This window comes from Trachypithecus francoisi, unplaced genomic scaffold, assembly GCF_009764315.1.
Source record: "Trachypithecus francoisi isolate TF-2019V2 unplaced genomic scaffold, Tfra_2.0 Lachesis_group15, whole genome shotgun sequence".
In the NCBI taxonomy this organism is placed as follows: domain Eukaryota; kingdom Metazoa; phylum Chordata; class Mammalia; order Primates; family Cercopithecidae; genus Trachypithecus; species Trachypithecus francoisi.
In genome coordinates, this window is record NW_022681460.1 from 72,472,541 (window position 1) to 72,495,001 (window position 22,461).

General features: G+C 40.0%; 1 protein-coding gene across 6 annotated transcripts in view; it reads right to left on the minus strand.

Annotated features, from left to right (window-relative positions):
- The window catches only part of ZC2HC1B (zinc finger C2HC-type containing 1B), a 99,727-nt gene that overhangs the window by 43,310 nt on the left and 33,956 nt on the right, over window positions 1-22,461 (minus strand). For 4 of the 6 annotated variants that reach the window (XR_004442924.1, XM_033235196.1, XM_033235195.1 and 1 more), the window contains exon 6: window positions 18,952-19,060. Coding sequence is in view for 3 of the 6 variants with exons in the window: in XM_033235196.1 (XP_033091087.1) it covers window positions 18,952-19,060 (109 nt within the window). In the remaining 3 variants the exon portion in view is untranslated. Of the gene's footprint in view, window positions 1-18,951; window positions 19,061-19,595; window positions 20,062-22,461 lie in introns of those variants that run through there. The other 2 variants (XR_004442926.1, XR_004442925.1) reach the window with 2 other exon arrangements.

Genomic DNA, 22,461 nt, shown 5'->3' on the forward strand with positions numbered 1-22,461 from the left:
AGTTAACAATAGTATATTGTATATTTCAAAATAACTAGAAAAGAAGATTTGAAATGTTCCCATCTCAAATAAATAATACAAGTTTGAGGTGATAGATATCTTAAATACCCTGATTTGATCATTACACATTTTATTCATGTATCAAAAATACCACATGCATTCCATAAATATGTACAAATAGTATATATCAACAAAAAGACCACTATATTACAAGTAGACTAATACCAGAACAGAACAAAGGAAATCTCACCAAGTGAGATTCTAAGTAATGCACGAGCTTGTTTGCATCAATGAAAGGCATTTGGTACTTTTCTCCAAGTCCTTAAACACTTTAGAGATTCACCTTCACCCAGTATGCTTCTAATTCCTCCCTGGAATGACTTCAAATTGCATGCGACTAATTTAAAGACACATTAACCCTAGCAACTTTATTTTTGTTATTTTGTTTTAAGAGAAAAGGACTTATTTTGTCACCCACACTGGTGTGCAGTGGCACGATCATAGCTCACTGCACCCTTGAACACCTGTACTGGACTCAAGCAATCCTTCCACCTCAGTCTCCTGGGTAGCAAGAACTACAAGTGGGTGCCACCACATCTAGCTAATTTTTAAATTTTTCTTGTAGAGACAAGGTCTTGCTATGTTTCCCAGGCTGGTCTTGAACATCTGGCATCAAGCGATCCTCTGACTGGCCTCCCAAAGCACTGGGACTATAAATGTGAGCCACCACACCCAGCCAGCAATTATATTTTTTAACGTAAGCAAGTAGAGAGTAAGAAATTAAATTTAAAAAGCATCTTGAACTTGAAATAAAATAAAGCTATCTCCTGAAGCTAATTAACATGATAATTCTATTCTATGATAATAATTTGGATGTGAAATTATGGAATCAAGATTTCCACTTCTCCTCATACATTTTATTTAACAAGTATTTATTGAGTGCCTCATGTGTGCCACAAACAACTCTAAAAAGTAGGGATATTCCAGTACAATAGAGAAAGATACAGTAGACAATTCCTCTTTCTTGAAACTTACATTCCATTTCTTTTTGGTGCAGGAGAGACAAATGAGTTAAATATATATTGAATATTAGATAGTGATAAATGTTATGTGGAAATAATAACAAAGGAATTAGGGAAGGCTTGGTTAGTTTTAAATACAGAGGTTGGAGAAGTCTCACTGAGATGACACTTTAGCAAAGAACTGAAGAAAGTGAATGAGTGAACAGTGCAGATTACTGGGAAAATGTTTTTGTTTTCAGCAGAGGGGGCAGCCAGTGCAATGGTCGTGAGACAGGAGTGTGCATGGTTGCTATGGTCAAGGAACAACCTGGGGTCACCTGAAGCTGGAGCAGGATTAAGAAGAAAGAGCACAGTATTACATTTGGGATTCAGTTTTTTAAGAAAAAGAAGAAATAGAAGAAGGTGAGCTCAGATAGTTTTATGGAACCTAGCGTCAACCTCTTTTTTTTTTTTTTTTTTTTGAGACAGAGTCTCACTCTGTCATCAGGCTGGAGTGCAGTGGTGATCTTGGCTCACTACAACCTCCAACTCCTGGGTTCAAGCGATTCTCCTGCCTCAGCCTCCCAAGTAGCTGGGATTACAGGTGTGTGCCACCACACCCGGCTAATTTTTGTATTTTTAGTAGAGACAGGTTTCACCATGTTGGCCAGGATGGTATCCATCTCCTGACCTCATGATCTGCCCGCCTCGGCCTCCCAAAGTACTGGGATTACAGACATGAGCCACCGTGCCCAGTCATGCCAACTATTTTAAGAACTTTGCCTTTTACTTAGTGACATCACAGTACTTACAAATTATCATTAACTAGTCAAGAGCAAACATAATACCATTTTGCTTAGATTTACTGATCTACTAGTCTATTTTCTTATGTATTAGAATGGTATCTTTGTAACGTTCTGCTTAACATCACATACTAGGACACAGGACTTCTGATTCCTAACTTGGGACCTTTTCACTTATGTCTTGTTGCTATTTTAAAGAAATTAGTTCAAGGAAGGAAATTCTTTTCTGATTTTCAACACCGTAACTGACATGCTGTCTTTTCCCATTCATGATCTCTTTCCAAGTTTACTAAACAAGAGCTCAATGGTTCTAGACCCTCGTGTTGATTTGTTATCTAATTCTTATAACTTAAGAAATATTCCTTCTTGAGAAATAAGATTTGACCTCAAACTTCAAGGAGTGTTTTTTGCCCCTTTAAGCATTCTCATATGTATTATCTCTGAAAAATAAAAAAAGAAACCATAATATAAAGACATTGTTTTTTATTTTTCTGAAGGACACTAGCATCGTACTTTAGAAAAGAGTTTATTAGTAAAAGTTTTACCAAATGAATACAATTTAAATTTTTTTCTTACTTAAAACTAATATCTACCTGATTGTTAAGTTTTTCCCAAATGAGGAAAAAACTAATGACTTGTCAGAATTCTGGAAAAATAGCAGAGTAGGAAGCACCAGGAATTTGTCTCCCCTCCTAGATAACAATTGCACTGGCAGAATGTGTCCCCTGTAACTATTTTGGACTCTGGAGTCTATTGAAGACTCGAAACTTCCAGGGCAAGGCTTGAACAGTAAGATACGGTTAATTTCATCAATTTCAGATCTTAGCATAGCAACAGCTACACATCCTCCACCCCTCAGCTGTGTGGCAGGCAGCTCTGCACATATTCCTGGATCAATCTGGACATGGCCTGTGGGAGCCATGGTAGGCAAATAGGAACCCAAATAAAATTTCTAACTATCAGAGATTTATTCTCCGATCACTGATTGTTGTTTCTGATCAAAGAGGGACAAAGGGGCAGGTGGTCATTGTTGTCGTACCTTCCATCATTGTTGTAAGCCCCTTCTCCTCTGGCTGAAGTAACTTCCAGGGGATTTAAAGGGATAGTGCCCTTCTCTCCTTTTATTTTTGTCTTTTCCCCCTTTTGGAAACTAGACATTAAAAACTAGGCTTTAAAAAAACAATTACATATATTAGGAAATTAGAAAGTGAACATGCCACACCCAGAGAAAGGCACAGACTCAAAAAGACTGAGAAAACCTTACTTAAGTTGACACCTCAGACTGATCCTTGGCACAGAGACAGTCACACACACACACACACACACACACACACACATACACACAGAGAGAGAGAGAAAGAGAGAGAGAGAGAGAGAGAGAATAGCAAACCCTGCAAAACGGAGAAAATCTAATTTCCACAGTTATACATTATTAGGTCCAAATGTCCAATTTACAACAAAGAAAATCACAAGCCAGACAAAGAAAGAGGAATGTCTAGCCCCTTCAAAGAAAAAAAAAACCAACACAAACTGTTCCCAGAAAAGACCTGATGACAGATATACTAAACAGATCTATTAAACAAATACTTTCAAACAACTGAAGATGTTCAAAGAAAGATGTGAAGAGACTCAAGAAAAAGATATGTGAACAAAATGGAAATATCCACGGAGATAAATCCTGAAAAGAAACCAAATAAAATTCTAGAACTGAAAAATAGACTAAATGAAATGAAAACTTTACTGGTAGGATTCAAGGACACATTTCAGCAAACAGAGGAAAGACTCAACAAACTTAAAGACAGGACAATGGAAATTATTGAGTCTGAGGAAGAGAAAGAGAAAAAATTAAGGAAAGGTGAACAGAGCCTTAGGGATCTGTGGGACACTGTCAAACTGACTGACATATGCATTGTGGGAATACCAGAAGGAGCAGAGAGAGAAAAGGGGGGAGAGAAATAATGGCTGAAAACTTGCCAGATTTAACAAAAGACATGACTATAAACATTTAAGAATCATTCAAAAACTAAAAGTAAGATGGACTCAGAGACCAACACTGAGACACATTATAATCAAACTTCCAAAAGAAAAAGAAAGAAAATAATCAGAGTAGCAAGAAAAAAAAAAAATGACTTGTCACAAACAAGGAATGTTCAATCAGATCAGTAGACTTCTCAACAGAAACCTTAGAGAATGAAACACAGTGGGCCAATATATTCAAAGTGCTAAAAGAAAAAAACTGTCAACCAAAAATCCCATATACAAAAAAACTGTCCTTCAAAAAGTAAGGGAGGAGATGGGCACAGACGTGCATGACTCTAGTCCCATCTACTCAGGACGCTGAGGTAGGAGGATTGCTTGAGCCCAGGAACTTGAGTTTAACCTGGGCAACATAGTAAGGTCCTGTCTCTTCCAAAAAAAAAAAGGTGAGGAAGAAATTAAAACATTTCCAGATAAACAAAAGCTGAGGGAGTTTATTATCATGAGACCTGCCCTGCAAGAAATACTCAAGGGAATCCTGCAAGGTGAAGTGGGAGGATACGAGACAGAAACTTGAAGCTGTATGAATAAATCAAAATCTCAATAAAGGTAAATGCATGGACAATTATAAAAGCTAGTACTATTGTAATAATGGTTTGTAACTCCACTTTTTTGTTTTCTGCATGATTTGAGACTAATACATTTTTAAAAACAATTATTAGTCTAAAAATTAGTATTGTAACTGGTTTGTAATTCCACATTTTGTTTTATACATAATTTAACAGGCCAAATAGAGGAATTATAGTTTAGTATACAAAGCACAAGTTAAGGATCCCTTATCTGAAATGCTTGGGACCAAAGTGTTGCAAATTTTTTAAAATCTTGTAATATTTGCATTATACTTACTGGTTGAACATCACTAATCCAAAAATCAATTGCATGTCATGTCAGTGCTCAAAAAGTTTCAGATGTTAGAGCATTTTACATTTCAGATTTTCAGATTAGGAACATTCAACCTGTATAAAGACATAATTTTGTGAAATCAACAACCAAAATGGGTGGAAAAGAAGTTGCTGAAGGAGCAGTTTTTGTATGTTATGAAGATAAGCTGGTATAAACTCAAATTAGAATGTGATAAGATTAGGAAGTTAAATGTAGTCCCCATGGTAACCACTAAGAAAATAGTTACAGAATACATACAAAAGGAAATGAGGAAGGAATATAAATGTTTTGCTTCAAAAATCAACTAAAAACAAAATAAGACAATTGTATTAGTCTGTTTTCATGCTGCTGACAAAGACATACCCAAGACTGGGCAATTTACAAAAGAAAGAGGTTTATTGGACTTAGAGTTCCACATGGCTGGGAAGGCCTCACAATCATGTTGGAAGGTGAAAGGCATGTCTCACATGGCAGCAGACAAGAGAACACAGAGCTTGTGCAGGGGAGCTCCTCTTTTTAAAGGCATCAGATATCATGAGACTTATTCACTATCACAAGAATAGCACAGGAAAGACTTGCCCCCATGAGGTAACTCCAGTGGGAGTTACCTCCCACTGGGTCCCTCCCAAAACACATGGAAATTCAAGATGATATTTGGGTAGAGACACAGCCAAACCATATCATTTTGTACCTGCCCCCCCGCCCCAAATCTCATGTCCTCACATTTCAAAACCAATCATGCCTTCCCAACAGTCCCCCAAAGTCTTAACTCATTCCAGCATTAATTCAAAAGTCCACAGTCCAAAGTCTCATCCAAGACAAAGCAATTACCTTCTGTCTATGAGCCTGTAAATCAAAAGCAAACTATTTACTTCCTAGATACAATGGGGATACAGGCACTGTGTAAATACAGCCATTCCAAATGGGAGACATTGGCCCAATAAAGGGGCTACCGGCCCCATGCAAGTCTGAAACCTGAGGGACAGTCAAATCTTAAAGCTCCAAAATAATCTCCTTTGACTCCATGTCCCACATCCAGGTCACTCTGATGCAAGAGGTGAACTCCCACAGCCTTGGGCAGCTCCACCCCTGGGGCTTTGCAGGATACAGCCCCACTCCTGGCTGCTTTTGTGGGCTGGTGTTGAGTGTCTGGGGCTTTTCCAGGTGCATGGTGCAAACTATCGGTGGAGATACCATTGTGGGGTCTGGAGGATGGCAGCCGGCCCTCTTCTCACAGCTCCACCAGACGGTGCCCCAGTCGGGACTCTGTGTGGGGGCTTTGACCCCACATTTCCCTTCCATACTCCCCTAGCAGAGGTTCTCCATGAGGGCCCCACCCCTGCAGCAAACTTCAGCCTGGGCATCCAGGTGTTTCCATACATCTTCTGAAATCTAGACAGACCTCAGTTCTTGACTTCTGTGCACCCACAGGCTCAACACCACGTGGAAGCTGCCAAGGCTTGGGGCTTCCACCCTCTGAAGCAACAGCCTGAGCTGTACCTTGGCCCCGTTTAGTCAGGGCTGGAGCAGCTGAGACACAGGGCACCAAGTTCCTAGACTGCACACAGCAGAGGGATGCTGGGCCCAGCCCACAAAACCATTTTTCCCCCTAAACCTCTGAGCCTATGATGGGAGATGCTGCCACAAAGGGCTCTGACATGCCATGGAGATATTCTCCTCATTGTCTTGGGGACTAACAGTCAGCTCCTCATTACTTATGCAAATTTCTGCAGCCAGCTTGAATTTCTCCCCAGAAAATGGGATTTTCTTTTCTATTGCACTGTGGACTTTTGAATTAATGCTGAAAGGAGTTGAGACTTTGGGGGACTGTGGGGAAGGCATGATTGGTTTTGAAATGCGAGGATGTGAGATTTGGGGGGGCCGGTACAAAATGATATGGTTTGGCTGTGTCTCTACCCAAATATCATCTTGAATTCCCATGTGTTTTGGGAGGGACCCAGTGGGAAGTAACTGAATCATGGGGGCAAGTCTTTCCTGTGCTATAAAAGTTCCAGGCTGCAACTTTTCCACACTTTTATGCTCAGTTTCCCTTTTAAAACTGAATGCCTTTAACAGCACCCAAGTCACATATTGAATGCTTTGCTGCTTAGAAATTTCTTCTGCCAGATACCTTAAGTCATTTCCCTGAAGTCCAAAGTTCCACAAATCTCAAGGACAGGGGCAAAATGCCATCAGTCTCTTTGCTAAAACATAACAAGAGGAACCTTTGCTCCAGTTCCCAACAAGTTCCTTATCTCCATCTGAGACCCCTTCAGCCTGAATTTCATTGTCCATATCACTATCAGTATTTTGATCAAAGTCATTCAACAAGTCTCTAGGAAGTTCCAAACTTTCTCACATTTTCCTGTGGCCTCCAAACTGTTCCAACCTCTGCCTGTTACCCTGTTCCAAAGTCACTTCCACATTTTCACGTATCCTTTCAGCAGCGCCCCAATCTACTGGTACCAATTTACTGTATTAGTCTGTTATCATGCTGCCGATAAAGACAAACCTAAGGCTGGGCAATTTACAAAAGAAAGAGGTTTATTGGACTTACAGTTCCACATGGCTGGGATGGCCTCACAATCATGGTGGAAAGTGAAAGGCATATCTCACACGGCAGCAAAGAGAACAGAGAGCTTATGCAGGGGAACTCCTCTTTTTAAAACCATCAGATCTCATGAGACTTACTCACTGTCATGAGAATAGCACAGGGAAGGCATGCCCCCGTGATTCAATTACTTCCTACCAGTTCCCTCCCACAACACATGGGAATTCAAGATGAGATTCGGGTGAGGACACAGCCAAATCATATGAACAGTGATGCAGGAAATGAGGAACAAAAAAGCTATAAGGCATATACAAAACATATATCAGAATGACAAATGTCTCTCCTTATCAGTAATTCCTTGAAATGTAAATCGATTTAACTGTCCAAGCAATAGGCAGAGATTGGCAGAATGAATAAAACTACATGCTGTCTATAAAATACTCATTTTAGATCCAAAGACACAAATAGATTGAAATTGAGAGGATGGAAAAAGATATAGCATGCAAATAATAACCAGAGAGAGCAGAGGCCACTAATATTAGTGGCTACACTAATATTAGACAAAAACAAACTTTAAATCAAAAAAGATTACAAGAGACAAAGAGGAACCTACTGACGGACCATAAAAATATATGAAGCAAAAATCAACAGAACTAAAGGGAGAAATAGATAGTTCTACAATAATAGTTGGAGACTTCAATACCCCACTCCAATACCAACTAGATAAAGATATGTAAGAAAATAGAGGACTTAACACAATAAACCAACTAGATCTAACAGACATATACAGAACACCCTACTCAAAAACAGCAATATATATTTCTCAAGGGCACATGCAACATTTTTCAGAATGAACCACATGTTAGGCCACAAATTAAGTCTCAGTAAATTTAAAAAGACATATATCATATGAAGTGTCTTCTCCAACCACAGTGAGATAAAGCAGAAATAAAACTATAATATTCATAAATTTGTGGAAATTAAACAACATACTCTTAAGCAACCAATGTATCAAAGAAGAAATCACAAGAGAAATCAGAAAATATTTGGAGATGAATGAAGCTCAAGAAAAAACACACTGAAACTTATGGGACTTAGTAGTGCTAAGGGGGAATTTACACCTATAAATGCTTACATTAAAATAACAAAAAAGATTTCAAATCAACAATCCAACTTTGCAAATTATGGAAAGAGAGAAGAACAAATGAAATCAAAAGCCAGTGGAAGAAAGTAAATAATAAAGTTTAGACAGAGAGAAATGAAATCAAGAATAGAAAAACAAGAGAGAAAAATCAATAAAACCAAAAGTTGGTTCTTTGAAAAGAATCAATAAATTGAAAAACCATGGGGGCAGGGGGCAAGATGACTGATTAGAAGCAGCTGTGGTCCACAGCACTCACAGAGAGGAACAAAACAGGCAAGGGAAGACAGCACCTTCAACTGAAACATCCAGGTTCTCACATTGGTACTAATTAGGGAATCAACTCAATACACGGAGAATGAAGAAGAGTAGGGTGGTGCGATGGTCCACCAGGACTGACATGGAGCCAAGGAAACCCCCACCCCCAGCCAAGGGAAGCAATTAGTGACTATGTGACCCAAGAAACCATGCTTCTCCCATGGATCTTTGCAACCTGTGGATCAGGAGATCCCCTTGTGAGCCCACACACCAGAGCTTTGGATCTGTCACTTAGAACTGGGTAAAGACTTGGCACAGCAACTGCTCAGGCACACACAGAAACCCAGGAACTTTAAACACACCAGTCTTTCTGCAACTCAGGCAAGGTAGGTGGTCCACATATACCCCTAGGAAGGGGGCAGAATCCAGGGAGCCAAAAAGCATCATTCTGTAGACCCCACTTCCACCGCACCTCACAAGATAAGACCCACTGTCTTGGAATTCCAGCAAGCCATCAGCAACAGGGTGGAGCCTGCCTGAGACAGGATGGAGCCTCAAGAGGAGAGTGGAGGGCAATACCTCTGCTGTTCGGTGAATTCAGCCATTTCAGCCTGTGGGCTTTGGAAAGTCAAAACGGTCCAGACGAGGAACGGTTTCCCTAGAAGTGCAACACAGCAACTTTGCCAGATCATGGCCAGATTGTTTCTTCCTCACTGGGTAGAACCTTCCAGCTGGACCCTCCAGCCATGCCTGCCCGCACATATTAGAGACAGAGCTCTGATCTCTCCCTGGGGTGAAGTGCCCAGAGGAGGGGAGGGCTGTCACCTGGGTTGGTTGGATGACTTAGCCCTTCTGGCCTTTGGGCTTTGGAGAGGCCAAGTTGACAGGGGCAGAGGCAGCTCATCACCACAGCACAGCTGTTTTGTTGAGGTATGGCCAGACTGCTTCTTTAAGCAAGACCCTGATCCACTCCTCCTTGTGGGGCAGGTACTCCCAGTCAGGTCCCACCCACAGTGTCCTCTGGTCACCCTGGCCTGTGTTCTCCCTGGGACAAAGTGTCTGAAGGGTGGGGCAGGCTGCCAACTTGGCCATTTGGCTTATCATCTTGTCCAGCCTGTAGGCCTTGGAGAGCCCAAACAGATCAGGGACTGAAGGGATCTCCAATACAGCATAGCTGCTCTATCAAAAGCAGACTGCTTCTTTAAGAGGGTTCCTGATCCTGACTAGGTAAGACCTCCCAACAGGAGTCTTCAGCCACCTCCTACAGGCAAATTTGGGCCAGCAATAGGTCAGGACCCCTGTGACAGAGCTTCCAGAGGAAAAAGTTAGCTGCCATCTTTGCTATTTCATAGGCTTCACAGGTGATATCTCAAGGTACAGAAAAAAAAAAAAAGAAAACTAAAGTTTAGAGTGGATCCCCAGCAAACCATAGCAGCCCTATGAAAGAGTTGCCAGAATGTTAAAAGAAAAACAAACAAATAGAAAACAACAACGAAACCCATCCAAAGGTCAGCAGCGTAAAAAATCAAAGGTAGATAAACCCACTAAGATGAGAGAGAATCAATGCAAAAACACTGAAAACTCAAAAAGCCAGAGTGCCTCTTTTCCTTAAAATGACTGCAACACCCCTCCAGCAAGGGCTCAGAACTGGGCTAGGCTGAGATGGTTGAAATGACAGAAGTAGGTTTCAGAAGGTGGGTAATAAACTTCACTGAGATAAAAAAGCGTGTTGTAAACCAATGCAAAGAAGCTAAGAATCACGATAAAATAATACAGGAGCTGAGAGCCAAAATAGCCGGTTTAAAGAGAAACATAACTAATCTGTTAGAGCTGAAAAGCACACTACAGGACTTCACAATGCAATCACAAATATTAATAGCAGAATAGACGAAGTGGAAGAAAAAATCTCAGAGCAAGAAAGAATCTCAGAGCTTGAAGACTATCTTTGTGAAATAAAACAGGCTGACAAGAATAGAGAAAAAAGAATGAAAAAAAATGAACAAAACCTCTGAGAAATATGGGATTACGTAAAGAGACCAAATCTACAACTGATTGGCGTACCTGAAAGAGACAGAGAGAATGGAACCAAGTTGGAAAACACACTTTAGGATATAATCCAGAACTTCCCCAACCTAGCAAGACAGGCCAATATTCAAATTCAGGAAATAGAGCAAACCCCATTAAAATACTCCATGAGAAGATAGATCATCCCCAAGACATATAATAATCAGATTCTCCAAGATTGAAACGAAAGAAAAAATGGTTAAGGGCAGCCAGAGAGAAAGGCCAGGTCACCTACAAAGGGAAGCCATCAGACTAACAGCAGACCTCTCAGCAGAAGCCCTAGAAGCTAGAAGAGACTGGGGGTCAAAATTCAACATTCTTAAAGAACAGAATTTCCAACCCAGAATTTCATATCCAGCCAAACTAAGTTTCATAAGCAAAGGAGAAACAAGATCCTTTTCAGACAAGCAAATGATGAGGGAATTTGTTACTACCAGACCTGCTTTGCAAGAGCTCCTGAAGGAAGCACTAAATATGGAAAGGAAAAACCGTTACAAGCCATTACAAAAACACACTGAAATACACAGACCAGTGACACTATGAAGCAAACACAGAAAGAAGTCTACAAAATAACCAACTAGCGTCATGATGACAGGATCTAATTCACACATAACAATACTAACCTTCAATTTAAATGGACTAAATGGCCCAATTAAAAGACATAGAGCAGCAAGCTGGATAAAGAACCAGGACCCATCAGTATGCTGTCTTCAAGGACCCATCTTACTTGCAAAGACATACATAGGCTCAAAACAAAGGCATGAAGGAAAATGTACCAAGCAAATGGAAAATTGATAAAAGTAGGGGTTGCAATCCTAGTTTCTGACAAAATAGGCTTTAAACCAACAAAGGGCTGGGCGCAGTGGCTCATGCCTGTAATCCTAGCACTTCGGGAGACCGAGGCAGGCGAATAACCTGAGATTAGGAGTTTAAGACCACCCTGGCCAACATGGTTAAACCTTGTCTCCACAAAAACTACAAAAAACAGCTGGGCATGGTGGTGGGTGCCTGTAATCTTAGCTACTTGGGAAGGTGAGGCAGGAGAATCACTTGAACCAGGAGGTGGAGACTGCAATGAGCCAAGATTGTGTCACTGCACTCCAGCCTGGGAGACAGAGTGAGACTCCATCTCAAAAATAAACAAACTAACAAAGATCAAAAAAGACAAAAGAAGGGCAATACATAATGATAAAGGGTTCAATTCAACAAGAAGAGCTTACTATCCTAAATATATGAGCACCCAATACAGGAGCATGTAGATTCATAAAGCAAGTTCTTAGAGGCTTTCAAAGAGACTTAGACTTGCAAACAGTGATACTGGGAGACTTTAACACTGCACTGACACTATTAGACAGATCATTGAGACAGAAAATTAACAAAGATATTCAGGACTTGAACTCAGCTCTGGATCAACTGGACCTGATAGATATCTAAAGAACTCTTTACCCCAAAACAACAGAATATACATTCTTCTCATTGCCACTAAACTCTAAAATTGATCACATAATCAGAAGTAAAACACTCCTCAGCAACAGCAAAAGAGCTGAAATCATAACAACCAGTCTCTCAGACCACAGCACAATCAAATTAGAACTCAAAGTTAAGAAATTCACTCAAAACCATACTACATCACATGGAAACTGAACAACTCAAGATTAAGAAATTCATTCAAAACCACACCACTACATGGAAACTGAACACTACATGGAACCTGCTCCTGAATGACTTGTGAGCAAATAATGAAATTAAGGCAGAAATCAAGTTCTTTTAAACTAATGAGAACAAAGATACAATGTACCAGAATCTCTGGGTTGCAGCTAAAGCAGTGTTAAGAGGGAAATTTATAGCACTAAATGCCCACACCAAAAAGCTAGAAAGATCTCAAATTGACAACTTAACTACTAAAAGAGCTAGAAAACCAAGAGCAAACAAACCCAAAGCTAGTAGAAGACAAGAAATAATCAAGATCAGAGCTAAACTGAAGAAAGTAAAAACACAAAAACACCCTTCAAAAAAATCAATGAATCCAATAACTGTTTTTTTTTTAAGATTAATAAGATAGATAGACTGCTAACTAGACTAATAAAGAGGGAGAGAAGATTTAAATAAACACAATTGGAAATGATAAGGGGGATATCACCACTGATCCCACAGAGATACAAACAACCATCTGAGAATACTATAAACAACCTTATGCACATAAACTAGAAATTCTAGAAGAAAATTCCTGGACACATACATCCTCCCAAGACTGAACCGGGAAGAAACAGAATGCCTGAATAGAACAATAACAAGTTCTGAAATTGAGGCAGAAATAAATAGCCTACCAGTCAGGAAAAAAAAAAAAGAAGCCCAGGACAAGATAGATTTACAGATGAATTCCACTAGAGGTACAAAGAAGAGCTGGTACTATTTCTACTGAAACTATTTCAAAAACTTGAAAAGGAGGGAATCTTCCCTAACTCATTTCTTTTTTGAGATGGAGTCTCACTCTGTCACCCAGGCTGGAGTGCAGTGGGTCAATCTCAGCTCACTGCAACCTCTGCCTCCCAGGTTCATGTGACTCTCATGCCTCAGCCTCCTGAGTAGCTGGGATTACAGGAGCCCACCACCAAAACCTGTCAGAGATACACCACCAACAACAAAAACTTCAGGTCAATATCCTTGATGAACACCAACGCAAAAATCCTCAACAAAATACTGGCAAACCAAATCCAGCAGCATATCAAAAAACTTATCCACTACAATCCCTGGGATGCAAGGTTGGTTCAATGTACACGAATCAATAAATGTGACACATTACACAAACAGATCTAAAGATATGATTATCTCAATAGATGCAGAAAGGACCTTCAATAAAACTCAACATCCCTTTATATAAAAAACTCTCAATAAACTATGTTATTAAAGGAACACACTTCAAAATAATAAGTGCCCTATATGACAAACCCACAGCATATATCACACTGATTCGGCAAAAGCTGGAAGCATTCTCCTTGAAAACTGGCACAAGACAAAGAGGCCCTCTCTCACCACTCCTGTTCAATATAGTATTGGAAGTTCTGTCCAGGGCAATCAGACAAAAGAAAGAAAGAGGATTCCAATAGGAAGAGAGGAAGTCAAACTATTTTTGTTTGCAGATGACATGATCCTGTATCTAGAAAACCCCATTTTCTCAGGTCAAAAGCTTCTCAGTTTGGTAAGCAACTTCAGCAAAGTCTCAAAATACAAAATCAATGTGCAAAAATTGCTAGCATTCCTATATACAAACAACAGGCAAGCTGAGAGCCAAATCATGAGTGAACCTCCATTCACAATTGGCACAGAAAGAATAAAATGCCCAGGAATACAGCTAACAAGGGAAGTGAAGAATCTCTTCAAAGAGAACTATAAACCACTGCTCAAAGAAATCAGAGATGACACAAACAAATGGAAAAATATACCATGCTCATGAATAGGAAGAATCAATATCATGAAAATTGACATACTGCCTAAAGCAATTTATAGATGCAATGCAATTTCCATTAAACTACCACCGACATTCTTCACAGAATTAGAAAAAAAACTGTTTTAAAATTTATATGAAATCAAAACAGAGCCCAGATAGTCAAGACAATCCTAAGCAAAAGGAAGAAAACTGAAGCCATCATGCTACCCAACTTCAAACTACACTACAAGGCTACAGTAACCAAAACAGTATTACAGTAGTACAAAAAGACTCAGAGACCAATGGAACAGAATAGAGAAGCCAGAAATAAGTTTGCACACCTAAAACCATCTGATCTTCAACAAACCTGACAAAAAGAAGCAATGGGGAAAGAATTCTTTATTTAATAAATGGTGCTGGTATAACAGCCCAGCCATATGCAGCAAATTGAAACTAGACCCCTTCCCTACACCATCTGCAAAAATCAACTCAAGATGGATTAAGGATTTAAATGTAAAGCCAAAAACTATAAAAACCACAGAAGAAAGTCTCGGCAATACCATTCAGAACATAGGCATGGGCAAAGATTTCATGATGAAGACACCAAAAGCAATTGTGACAAATGCAAAAATTGACAAATGGGATCTAGTTAAACTAAAGAGCTTCTGCACAGCGAAAGAAACTATCATCAGAGTGAACAGACAATTTACAGAATGGGAGAAAATGTTTGCAATCTATCCATCTGACAAAGGTCTAATACATAGCATCTACAAGGAATTTACACAAATTTAAAAGATAAAAACAAATTCATTAAAATGTAGTCCAAGGACATGAACAGGCACTTCTCAAAAGAAGACATACATGCAGCCAACAAACATATGAAAAAAGCTCAACTTCACTGAACGTTAGAGAAATGCAAATCAAAACCACAATGAGATACCATCTTACACCAATCAGAATAGCTATTATTAAAAAGTTAAAAAATAACAGATGCTGGCAAGGTTGTGGAGAAAAAGGAATAGTTTTACACTGTTGGTGGAACTGTAAATTAGTTTAACCATTGTGGAAGACAGTGTGTTGATTCCTCAAAGATCTAGAGGCAGAAATACCATTTGACCCAGCAATCCCATTACTGAATATATACCCAAAGGAATATAAATCATTCCATTATAAAGATACATGCACATGTATTTTCACTGTAGCACTATTCACAATAGCAAAGACATGGAATCATCCTAAATGTCTATCAATGGTAGACAGGATAAAGAAAATGTGGTACATATACACCATGGAATATTATGCAGCCATAAAAAGGAATGAGATGGTGTCCTTTGCTGGGACATGAATGGAGCTGGAGGCCATTATCTTCCACAAATTAATGCAGGAACAGAAAACCAAATCCCACATGTTCTCACTTATAAGTGGGAGCTGGATGATGAGAAAACATGGACACACGCTGGGGCACAGCACACACTGGGGCCTGTTGGAGAACGGGGGAAGGAGGGAGAGCATGAAGAAGAATAGCTCATGGATGCTCGGCTTAATACCTAGGTGACGGGATGATCTGTGCAGCAAATCACCATAGCACATGTTTACCTATGTAACAAACCTGCACATCCTGCACATGTACCCCTGAACTTAAAAAGAAAACCATTAGCTTGATAGACTAATTAAAAAAAAAGAGAGGGGCCAGGCACAGTGGCTAATGCCTGTAATCCCAGCACTTTGCAAGGCCAAGGCAGGCAGATCACTTGAGGCCAGAATTTCAACACCAGCCTAGCTAACACGGCAAAACTCTGTCTCTATTAAAAATACAAAAATTGGCCAGGTGTGGTGGTGTGTGTCTGTGGTCCCAGCTACTGGAGAGGCTGAGACAGGAGAATCACCTGAACCCAGGAGAGGGAGGTTGCAGTGAGCAAAGATTTCACCACTGCAATTCAGCCTTGGCAACAAAGTGAGGCTCTCTCTCTCTCTCAAAAAAAAGTTAAAATTAAAAAAGAGAAAACACACAAATTACTAAAATCAGAAATGAAAGTGGAGATATAACTACCAATGCTATAGAAATAAAAAAGGATTTCATGAAAGTATTATGAAAAAATATATACCAAAAAATCAGATAATCTAGATGAAATGGATCAATTCCTAAAAAACAAAACACCTACCTACAGCAAATCATGAACGAATAGAATATTTCAGTAGACTTATAACTAGTAAGGAGATAGAATTAATAATAAAAAATCTTATGACATTAAAATGCTCCAGACCTGAGAGCTTCACTGGTAAATTCTACCAAACATTTAAAGAAGAACTAATACCAAACCTCAAACTTTTCCCAAACGTATTAAGAAGTAGGAACATTCCTAATTCATTCCATAAGGCCAAGGGTATCCTGACTTCAAAGACACTATAAGAAAACTACATCCCTTACGAACATTAATGCAAAAATCCTCAATAAAATACTAACAAATCAAGTTCAGTAGCATGTTAAAAGGATTATACACCATGACCATGTGAGATTTGTTCCTGGGATAAAGGGATGGTTCAACACATGAAAATTGATCAACGTACACTACATTTACAGAATAAAGGACAAAAATTACACCACCAACTCAATTGATACATAAAAAAGCATTTGAGAAAATTCAACACCCTTTCATGATAAAAAAAAAAACACACCAACAAATAGGACATAAACAGAAATATATTAGATGTTCATGGATTTGAAGACTTACTATTGTTAAGATGTCCATATTAAACAAAGCAATCTACAGATTCAGTGCAATCACTGTTAAAATCTCAATGATGTTTCTTGCAGAAATAAAAAAGCCCAACCTAAAATTCACATGGAATCTCAAGGGATCCCAAATAGCCAAAGCAATCTTGGCTGTATCTTGGAGGACTCATAGTTCCTTATGTCACAACTTATTAAAAGCTATAGTAATCAAGGAAATGTAATACTGGCATAAAGACAGACATATAAACCAATGAAACAGAACAGAGACCAGAAATAAACCCTTGTATACATAGTCAAATGATTTTTGACAAGGGTGCAAGACCATTGGTTGAATGGGGAAATTGGACATCCACATTCGAAAGAATGAAGCTGAACCATTACCTAACACCATATATTAAAAATTAACTCAAAATGTATCAAAGACCTAAAATGTAAGATCTAAAGCTAGCCTTAGCTTAGACAAAAACATAGGAGTAAACCTCTCTGACCCTGGATTAGGCAAAGATTAATCCAATTTCTTGGATTTCTTGGTCACCAGAGGCAACCAAAGAAAAATAGACAAATTGGACTTCACGAAAATTTTAAAAATTTATGAATCAAGAGAATATCAACATAGTGAGAACTCATCTCTATGAAAAATTTAAAAATTATCTGGGCATGGTGGCACATGCCTGTAGTCCTGGGTACTTGGGAGGCTGAGGTGGGAGGATCACTTGAGCCTGGGAGGTTGAAGTTGCACTGAGCTATGATTGTGCCACTGTTCTCCAGCCTGGGCAACAGTGACCCTGTCTCAAAATCAAACAAACAAAACACACACACACACACACACACACACACACACACACACAAGAATATCAACAGAGTAAAAAGGCAACCCATGGAATAGGAAATAAAAGAATATTTATAAACCATATGGCTGATAAGGGGTTAATATCCAGAATACATAAAGAATTCCTAAAAGTCAACAACAAAACAACTAATTAAACTGGGGATTAAGTTAACAAAAACCAAAACAACAAAAACAATTCAAAAAATGGGCAAAGGACTTGAACAGACATTTTTTCAACCAATATATACAAATGATCAATAAGCACTTGAAAAGAGGCTTAACCTCACAAATCATTAGAGATATGCAAATTAAAACTAAAATGAGATACCACCTCATCCCCATTAGGATGGCTCCTATGGTTCTGCCTTGCTGCTACTTTGAAGAAATTACAGTCAGCCTCTGTTCCCATGGGTTCCACATCTGCAGATTTAACAACTACAGATGGAGAACATTTAAAAATAAATAAATAAATAAATAAAACACAACTGTACCAATAGTAAAAAATAATACAACAATTTTAATATAGCATAACAACTACTTACATAGTATTTATATTGCCTTAGGTATTATAAGTAATCTGGAGATGATTTAGTGTATACAGGAGGATGTGCCTAGGTTATATACAAATTCTACACCATTTTATATCAGGGACTTGAACATCTCAGGTTTTGGTATCCACTAGGGCCCTGGGACCAATTCCCTGTGGATACCGAGGGATGACTGTACAGAAATTCTTGACTTATGATAGTTCGACATAAGATTTTTCAACTTTACATGAGTAAATTGGGGTGTTAAATGCATTTTTTCTTACAATATTTCTATTTACAATGGGCTTATCAGGACATAGCCCCATCATACATTAAGGAGGATCTGTATTTATTTCTAGAGAAGAAACTTTCCCTTTATTTTCAACACAAACATAAGACACATGGTCTTCTCTTGTTTTCAATCTCTTCAATTTTACTAGACCGGAGAACAACGGTTCTAGCCTCCCATTGCAGTAATGGAATTTGACTTCTACATTGTGAAAATTGTGTAATCCTGATAAATTAAGAAATACTCCCTTTTGGCAAATAAGCTTTAACCTCTAACCCAAATATCTTTGCATCCAGAAGCAACAGTGAATGTCTTACAGCCTTTGCAGACTACTGGTGAATCCCAAACCCAACAGTGATCTCCTCTGACCCCCATCATTTGAGAGCTGAAATGCACTCTCTGACTCACCAGAATTGGTTGGGACTTCATTTGTGGCCACCTGGGCCCTGTTCTGCAGCAAAGCTCCCACGGCACTAGTAACAGTTGGTTCTTTTTTTGGACCCATCTGAGCCCTACCCTATAGAGAGAGAAAGAAAGAGAGACAAAGAGAACACCTTCTGTAACCTCAGGTACCACATAGGAGGTACAGTTGTTCCCACTTCACCAGCAGCAGACTGGCATCATCTGCAGGGACTCCCTGAATCTAGGAGAAGGGGACAGACACACACCCTGCACTTCAGTTAGCCTGGTTCTTGTCCTCCCAGCTGGTGCTCAAAGCCATATCTGGGTTTTGAAGCTTCCCTTCCATAATGAAGCCCTTGGGGTTGTTAGTGGTATATTTATCCTATAAAATTAGTTGTATGGAGACATAAGAAATCACTCAATGTCAATAAAGGTTAAAGAACATTTTACTTTTTCATTACAGTTGAAGACAGTTGTTTTTTGTTTTTTGTTTTTTTTTTTTTAACATGAACAGAGAAGAAAAACAGATTGGCAGGCAGCAAATGTTTTAAGCATGAAATTACAACATCCCTATACCATCCCCCTCCCTGCAGAGCAGCAGCAGCAGAATAGTTATATTAAAACAAAATAAGGACCAAAAGGTTTCTCACATGCTCCTTTCACCTTGTCACTGATCCCACCTCCAGTTCCATGGAAACTGCAGTATAAAGATAACCTGTTACCCCAAGTGAGAATTCTCACTTGGGTAAGAATGGCTGAGAGACTATAACACACAGCTCATCCCCATTCACACAAATAAAGCTATTTTTAGAGGCCCATATTGGTGTCTTTTGGTTAAGGGTATGACACATTTTAAAAGCTGATTATGTTTAAAATAGAAACATATTTCGGCTGTGTTGTTAACAGCCCTTCAAAACTGAAAGAACCCCTCCTTTCCTGTTCCATTTTTGAGTAAGCCTCGCTATTAGACAAGGCCCCAAAGTGGTGAAGCTGGCACAAGGGAAACAAATACGGCTGTTCAGATATACTCTACAGTGAGTGAAGGAATTCACAAAGCAAGCAAGTTTTCTTCTGTGTTCCCAATCACCACTCAGCTCTGGAAAACAAGGAGAGGAATGGGGCCAAGTCACTAGTTACACTGACAGCCAGCTGGCCTTCTTCAGGAATAAAAACACTTCCGTTTGCTGCTTTCCTGTGCTCTCTTTGGCCCCACTAAAGCCGACTAACTGTGGAGACTGGTAAGAGGAACCATTTGCAGAAATGTAACTCATCCTTTACTGCTTTACAGAATGTAGGTAGACTTATACATAGAAACTTTTCCATAATTAGGCTGCAATCAAGCCCAAAGTAGTCATATTCCTCCAAAGGTGTGGTGCCAATTGTATCAACTAGAAAAAGGCTACTGGAGAAGGGGAGGGTGGGGTAATGTAGAGAGAGGAAAGGAGGAGCCCCTATGTGCAAGACACTGAACTGGGTCCTTCACTTATCTATAAGTCCCCCAACAACTCAGCAAGGCACACATGATTAACCCCATTTGACAGATTAAAGTGAATCTCAAAGAATTTAAGTAACTCGGCCAAGTTTACGTAAATTATAGAATTAAAATTCAAACCCTGGCTGGGCACGGGGGCTCATGCCTGTAATCCCAGCACTTTGGGAGACCAAGGCAGGCGAATCACCTGAGGTCAGGAGTTCGAGACCAGCCTGACCAACATGGGGAAACCTCGTCTCTACTAAAAATACAAAAATTAGCCAGGCATGGTGGTTGGCGCCTGTAATCCCAGCTACTTGGAAGGCTGGGACACAAGAATTGCTTGAACCCGGGAGGCAGAAGTTCCAGTGAGCCGAGATTGCACCCCTGCATTCCAACCTGGGCAACAGAGTGAGACTCCATCTCAAAAAAAAAAAAAAAAAAAAAAAAAAAAAAATTCAAACCCTGACAACTGAATATAGAATCCTGGCTTTTTCTACATTGCACTTCTTCCCATGCTATCTCAGATGTCAAGACTGAATCTAGGCCAGGTGTGGTGGCTCATGCCTGTCATCCCAGCACTTTGGGAGGCTGAGGCAGGTAGATCACTTGAGGTCAGGAGTTCATGACCAGCCTGGCCAACATGGTGAAACACCGTCTCTTCTAAAAATACAAAAATTAGCTGGGAGTGGTGGTGGGTGACTGTAATCCCAGCTACTTGGGAGGCTGAGGCAGGAGAATCACTTGAACCGGGGAGGCAGAGGTTGCAGTGAGCCGAGATTGCGCCACTGCACTCCAGCCTGGGTGACAGAGTGAGACTCCATCGCAAAACCAAAAACAAAAACAAAACTGAATCTATAAAACTGTATTTATCATAACCACTGCCCCTCAACACAAATATGTCCTCCTTCCTGTGTTCTATTATCTACAGAGATTGTCTTCCTATCTGTCCAGGCTCTGGAGCTGAAAACCTTATTGTCAACCCTGATCCCCTCTTTTATCCTATGTCTAATCATTTTCTCAGTCTCACCAATTATTTCTTAGATTCTCCCTCCCACACACCCTATTAATCTTCCTATTCTAGGCCCTCATTTTTTCCCTGTTGTGGTGGGTCCTACTTGGTCTCTCATTAATCCATGTGGAACAGTAGTTGCAAAAGTGACCTTCCTTAAAAGCCAGTTCCATGTCACTCCAGCCTCCACTGTTCACCCAACCCACACCGCCTGCAGGATGACACATGAGGCCAACTGGACAGAAAGGCCAAGAAACCCCATCTTCAGAGAGAACAGAAGGCAGTGAATAGCAGGAGGAAGAGACAGGATGGCAAAGTGCAAAGGAAGACTGCCTGACTTCCTGAGGACTTTCCAGTTCCTGCTTCCGGGACCTCAGGTCTGGCTGTCCTGGATTTTAGGATGTCTCTTCAATCAATTCCTCTTTTCTTCCTTGAGTTAAAGGACTTGAGTTAAAGCCTTTCTAGATCTGGCTGCCTATCTTGCCTGTCCCTGTCTGTCCGTCCGTCCTTCCTTCCTTCCTTCCTTCCTTCCTTCCTTCCTTCCTCCCTCCCTCCCTTCTTTTTCTTTCTTTTCTTTCTTTCTTTCTATTTTTTTGAGACAGAGTTTCGCTCTTGTTGCCCAGGCTGGAGTGTAATGGCGTGATCTCGGCTCACCACAACCTCCGTCTCCCAGGTTCAAGTGATTCTCCTGCCTCAGCCTCACAAGTAGCTGGGACTACAGGCATGTGCCACCACGCACGGCTAATTTTATATTTTTAGTAGAGACAGGGTTTCTCCATGTTGGTCAGGCTGGTCTCGAACTCCCTACCTCAGGTGATCTGCCCACATCAGCCTCCCAAAGTGCTGGGATTACAGGTGTGAGCCACCACATCCAGCATCCTGTACCTCTTTCATAGGTACTGTATGCTTTAGCCCCCCAGATGGGTGCCTCAGGCCACAAGCTGGATGTTTTGTGCATAAAGCGCTTCCCAACCCCAACTCTAGGCTGGTGAACCCATTTTGATATTTAAGGGCAAAACGTTTGCTTGCCTTT